General features: G+C 37.2%; 1 protein-coding gene across 2 annotated transcripts in view; it reads right to left on the bottom strand.

Annotated features, from left to right (window-relative positions):
- Positions 1–3,395: 3,395 nt before the first annotated feature.
- Positions 3,396–6,570, bottom strand: part of LOC111875289 (tumor protein p63-regulated gene 1-like protein) — a 36,287-nt gene continuing 33,112 nt past the window's right edge. For both annotated transcript variants that reach the window (XM_023871399.2, XM_023871400.2), the window contains one exon: positions 3,396–5,930. In XM_023871399.2, the coding sequence (XP_023727167.1) occupies positions 5,713–5,930 (218 nt within the window). In that variant the 3' untranslated portion in view covers positions 3,396–5,712. The remainder of the gene's footprint in view (positions 5,931–6,570) is intronic.

Raw genomic sequence — 6,570 nt, 5'->3', positions numbered from 1 at the left:
ACGGAGGCGCTGTCAAGCATCTCAAAAGATGAATTTAGACAATGTTTTGAAAAATGGAATAAAAGACTAGACAAGTGTATTAGTGTAAGTGGAGAGTACTTTGAAGGGGATTGAAGGTTTGTGCTTAAAATTTGAATAAATAAGTTTAAAAAAAAATAAGTTCCGTTTCTTTTGGGTACCCCCTCGTATATGGAAAGACCAACAAGAGCAAGAAATGAGGAGTATAAAGAAGCAAGAAGGAAAGCAGACAGGATTTGCAGGAAAAACAAACGGACCTTTCTAAATGAGCAATTACTGCAAATGGAAGAAGACTTAAAAAATAACAAAACATTGCCTTTGGTGAAATTAAATATATGAAAGAAGGTTTCAAACCAAAAACAGAATTTATCTGAGACAAAAAAGGGCTTCTAATAAATGATAAAACAGAGATTATGAATAGATGGAAAGAATATTTTGAACAATTATTAAATCAAACCCCACCAATGGTATCTCCACCTTATCGTGCTGGTGGGGTTTGAGAGCTGCTGAGACCCTGAGAGCTATGCCGGTGGTAGCATAGCTACTGGTAGGGCCACCCATGCCAATTAATACCCAGGAAAATCAAAACTATGATGTATAAAGTACTTATAAGATCGGTGCTATCTTATGCCTCTGAGACCTGGCTACTGTCAGTATCAGATGAAAGACTGTTAAGTATATTTGAAAGGAGGATCTTGAGATATATCTTTGGACCAGTGGAAGAAAATGGAATATGGAGGAAGAGGTATAACCATGAGCTATACAAACTATTTAATGAACCAGACATTATTGGATTTATAAAGGTGAAAAGGCTTGAATGGGCTGGACACATAATACCTGCCAGCAAGAATAGAACCATTAAGAAAATGCTTAATACTAAACCAGAAGGAAATAGGAGAGTGGGAAGACCAAGATTAAGATGGGAAGAATGGCAGGACATAAGAATTTTGGGCATAAAGAACTGGAGGAATGTAGCATCGAATGGAGAAGAATGGCGAGCAATCCTGAGGAAGGCCAGGGCTCACAAAGGGCTGTCGTGCCAGTGATGATGATGATGATGATGATGATTAAATCTAAATCAGAATATGGAAGATAACGAGGATAATGGAGAAGGGGAAGAGGAAGAGATGATAGAGCCTCCAACAAAGGAAGAAGTGGAAGAAGCATTAAAGGAACAAAAACTAAATAAAGCACCAGGAGGAGACAACATACCAGCAGAATTATTGAAGCAGGAGAACAAGAAGGAATAATAGCACTCCACAGAATTATAAATAAAGTGTGGGAAGAAGAAAAGATACCAGAAGATTGGGGAAAGATCATTATATGTCCCATATTTAAAAAAAGGGGATAAATTAACATGTAGTAACTATAGAGGTATATCATTACTACCAACAGCATATAAAATTTTAACAAGGATACTAAAAAAAGAGACTGGATCCATATACAGAAAAAATAATAGGAGAATATCAATCAGGATTTCGACCCAATAGGTAAACAATAGACAATTTATTTACCCTGAGACAAGTAACGGAGAAATTCTGGGAATTTAATACAGATATTTACCTATGCTTCATAGATTTTAAGCAAGCATATGATACAATAATAAGGAAGAAATTAAGGATAATTATGTCCACGTTTGGTATTCCAACAAAACTAAATAGAATAATTAAGTTAAACATGACAGAAACAATCAATCAAGTTAAAATCCAGAATAAGTTAATGAAATGCTTTAAGACAAATCAGGGATTAAAACAGGGAGATAGTTTGGCACCTTCACTATTTAATTTGGTATTGGAATATATAGTAAGGAAATGTAATGTAGACACAAGGAACACAAAAGCGTATAAACAAACGCAAATAATGGCGTATGCAGATGATATTATTATAGTATTGAGATCTCTAGGAGCAATGAAGGAGACATATAGAGAAATAAAAACCATAGCAAAAACAACTGGTTTAGAGGTGAATGTAAATAAAACCAAATGCTGATACAATCTAGAAGGAATCCAAGGCAAACTGGAGAAATTAACATGGAAGTGGATGGGATAGAAATAGTTGAAGACTTCATATATTTAGGATCAAAATTCCACAAAGATGGAGAGGAAAATCATGAAATAACAAGCAGAATAAAACTGGCGAATAATGCATATTTCTCACTACTATCAGTTTTTAGACCAAAGGATATATGCCGAGCGATTAAAACAAAAATATATAAAACAATGATAAGACCAGTGCTTTATTATGTATGTGAGGGTTGGATGCTAAACAAGAAAGAGGAATCAGTCATCAATTCATTTGAGAGGAAAATCCTAAGACGAATTTATGGACCAATAAAAGAGAATGGGCTATGGAGAATAAGATATAATAAAGAGTTATACAAATTATATAAGGAGCCAGAGATCTCAGTGACGATAAAGCTAAAAAGATTTCAATGGGCTGGGCATGTACAGAGAATGGATAAGGAGCGTATCTCAAAGAAAATATTATACAGTACAATAGGCGGCAGGAGACATGCTGGGAAACCAAGAAATAGATGGATTGATGGGGCAGAAGATGCGAAGAAGTGAATGGGTGTAAGGAACAGGAAGAGAGCAGCACAGGATAGAGAGGAATGGAGGGGCTTGATAAGGGAGGCCAAGGCCCGACATGGGGCTGTTGCACCATAGAAGAAGAAGAAGCAACATGTGATTTTAACGTGCATCAAAACAGTGTAGCAGTTTGGAAGCAATGAAACACCTGAAGATGGCTATCTATGGCCGAAACATGTTGTGTTAAGTGCTAAATGGTGAATATTTTAATAACTGTTGCATTATTGATGGACTGTGATACATAATGCCTAAATATTCATTATTCTGAGTGTAAATACATTTTAAACTCTGTGACTGCAGCAGGTAACTGAAAACCTTCAGGTTCTGGGCTTCTGATAACCTCATAATTGCACTAATTATGTGAAAATTTATGTGATGGATGTACCAAAAGCTCATATGAAAAATCCTGAATGGCAGCGTTCAGCAACTCTCCACTCCATACCACTGTCACACATATACAGCCAAAACAGTGGCATGCAGTACTGTTTTTGGTAAGGAAAGCAAGTTGCATTGTTAAAATAATGTGAGTCTGAGAGTTCTCATGTCGTTTCAATGCTTTATGAAGGTTGTTGATATCACCAAACCCAGTCTTGTTCCATACATTTTTTTCATTGAGAAACAATAGCCATGGCCAACAAACCAATTTCCCTACATTATGGCAACCCGATAGCCACTCTGTTTTAGAACACTGTTCCAAATTGAATTTCCTCACACATAATTTGGTTTGTGCTTTAAGTTCTGGCAACTTGCATGTCAGTCATCCTCTTTCTATAATTATTTTCTTTTCAGAATAGTCCCTGCTATTAAACCCCCATTTTAAACTGAGACAAAAGATGTGTTTTCAAGGTGATGAGTAATAAAAATTACCACCTTCTAGGATGTGACACCATACAGTTTGTCCTGTTTCCTTCCTCCTATATTTCCTCCCCCCCCCCACCCATACTTGAGAATACGGCCTTTTCAGAGCATTTTTTCCCCACTGGCTCACTTACAGTTAAGGTTCCAACCGTCCTTTCACTCACTATGTTACATACCACGCCCTCACTCAGATCATGCCTTCTACCTCAAGGTTCCCAAGACACTGGTACCGACACACCACACCACATGGTGTCATATCTCAGAAGACTCTTAAACTCAATACTGACTGCTGTGAATCTTGAATCTTATCAAGGCAACAGGAATTTGAATTCAGTGAAGAAACATATTCCATATTTAAGGTCTGCTTTTTCTTACAAGGGAGAATTAAAAATTATATTCATGATCAAGTACTATGTGGTTTGCTTTGTATGGACTGAAAACACAGAAAGAATAAACACCATGAATTTTATGTTTCTGGACATTATCTATTGTCCTGCTTTTTTTTAAAACACAATGTTTCAGAGACTGAATTCTTTTGATTGGGCCCACCTAAGTAGGTTTTACCTGAAGACAGAAACAGAATCCAGTCTCCGAAACACTGTACTTTAAATAAAAACAGGATGATGGATAATGTCCAGAACCATAATATTTGTATTAATGTACCATCTTCACAAACTTTTGGATCTTATTTACCTTGAACTTTACTTGCAAGTCAGTGACGCAGTGTTATAAATATCTAAAAACTATAACATAAAACGAATAAAACTTCAGCACATACTTTTACGGAAACTTGAACGTACAATTAACATCCCAGTTACCAGTAAGTGAAAAACACAACACAGCAAAAAGAGTAACACATTTGCCATTCAAAAACCAATAGACTGAACCTGATATTCAGTCAGTTGTTACAAGCAATTCTTTTCATTGCATTTTGATTTGTGTACATTACAAACTGGACAACACACTATTCAGCCCATCAAGATCAAAACACTGGTATATATATTCACCTTTATTGTTAGGAATGGGATTTTAAATCCCCTTTTGTACTACTGGGTTGGCTGGATTTAAACTTGCAGAGGGAACAGTTTTTCATTCAGGAAACTCCCACTGCTTATGGGGCCATATCTTAACAATATGATGAAATGCACTGTGCCGTTACCTACAGTAAGTAGCAAATAGGACACTGCAAATATAGAGCGAGAGATAAAATTACAGAAACAACTGGACTTCCAGTACCATTCTGTGAGAACAAACAGAACACTGTGGAATCTTACAGACAGTCACTTGTCTTGCTAAGCAATACAAAATCACCCTTCATTCTGCAGTATTGTCTCAGCCACAATGGATGGATCTCTGCTCCATGTCTGAAAGTCAGTACTGTCCTAGCTTTAGGAGTGCAGTTAAGTTTCACTCAATGGTTTCATTCCAGATTGTGCCATTTTATTATGACAAACTGTCTGTTATGCTCTTTTGAAGGTACTGGCACTCAGCCACACAGAATTCCACCCCCACTCAGAAAGCAATGCTCCTGTCACCAGTTTGGTGTTAACATATGTGGTACAACACCATCTCCATACAGTAGCCATGTAATCTGGTACAAAGTTACTAACGCTGCACAGAAGCCCACTGCCTCTGTCATCAGGGTCAGAAATGATGGTGACTTTGAACCAGACTATATGGCATCACATCCTAAAAACTGTAATCCTCATACGTATTGAACTTATCGTGTTAAATCAATATTCAAGGAACACAAAATATTGGGCAAGTAATCTAAAATCAAAAAGAAGACAGAGTGAGTTACACTGAACTCTTTCTTACCATGCCTTATCACAGAAAGAGAAAATCTGTAACACAGTACGGAAATCTTGCTGTACTTCATAATTGCACATTACTCCATATCAGAATACCAAAATATTATGGGTACAGCATTAACATACACTGTCTCAGCAGTTCATACTTTCACCACCAATAAAATGACCCCATCCCAAGTTAAAATTTGGCTGCTAACCCCATAATCTCAACTGATTTAAAATCCCTTATTCCAGGATGATGACTAATTATAATAATACATCTCCATTTCCTGAAAAATGTGAATCAAAAGGAGATCTGTTCAGTATTGCTGAGCCTTATGCAACACAAGACACACCTGTTACAGCAACGTATCCAATTTACACTCATCCAGGTACATATTTCAGTTTCGGTATACAAGCCTTCCAGGAAGGAATTCTGCAACTTCCAGCACCCTGGACTAAAAACTGAATTTGCCTCGTACCTTGAAAAAGCCAAGGGCATTTCGATTGTGAATAAGAGAACCAATACCTATGTAGTTCTCAAGGACAATAGGCTTATGTTCTATATTGCAACAAGGGGCTGTTTTATTTGTTGTCTGTGCTTTCTCCACTGCCAAAACAATGTTTTGTGCAAAGTCATCTATGTTGTACATTTCACTGATGGCACTAGTGGAGTCTGAAATGAAACAAATTACAGTCACATGTAACCATTACACTTATAAGCATACCCACAGCACAGCATTATTAGCAAGACTATAATGCTACAGTTTGTTCCACAGTAAACATTCTTTGTACTCTGGCATTATGAGTTTCCTTTCAGAAAGTATGTACATTTAATAAAGCTCTAAAATTGGTTACCATCATTGCTACCATTTCACAGGTTACCAGTCATCACATTTCAGTAGTGGCACTACTGCCAATGACACCATGAATTCTTGTGTCTGCCATTTTACCATAATTGGGTGTAGGATTACACGTTTGGGATGACCCCCAGTAACATAACATTCATACATAATCAGTCAGAATCAGTTTCAAAGATGAAACAAATGTGCACAGGTAGACTGAACTTATGTGCATCCATTGTGCGCATTCTACGCACATTGGTTTACAGCAGATATGAACATAAACTTTCACATTTGGATAACTTGTCCAGTTTCCATAGCCCTCTACATTGTTTTTGTCTGTTTTCCCAGTTTCACTTACCACTCGAACTTATTCCCCAAGATAGTGGCCTCCGTAGTCTAGAGGTAACGTTCCCACCTCATGACTCGTAGTACGTGGGTTCGAACCTGGCGGAGGTCGTGGAATTTTTAAGG

The sequence above is a fragment of the Cryptotermes secundus genome, unplaced genomic scaffold (genome assembly GCF_002891405.2).
Source record: "Cryptotermes secundus unplaced genomic scaffold, Csec_1.0 scaffold1406, whole genome shotgun sequence".
NCBI classification, from domain to species: Eukaryota; Metazoa; Arthropoda; class Insecta; order Blattodea; family Kalotermitidae; genus Cryptotermes; species Cryptotermes secundus.
Note: the sequence above shows the minus strand (reverse complement) of the source record. Positions and strands in the feature narration are given on the sequence as shown.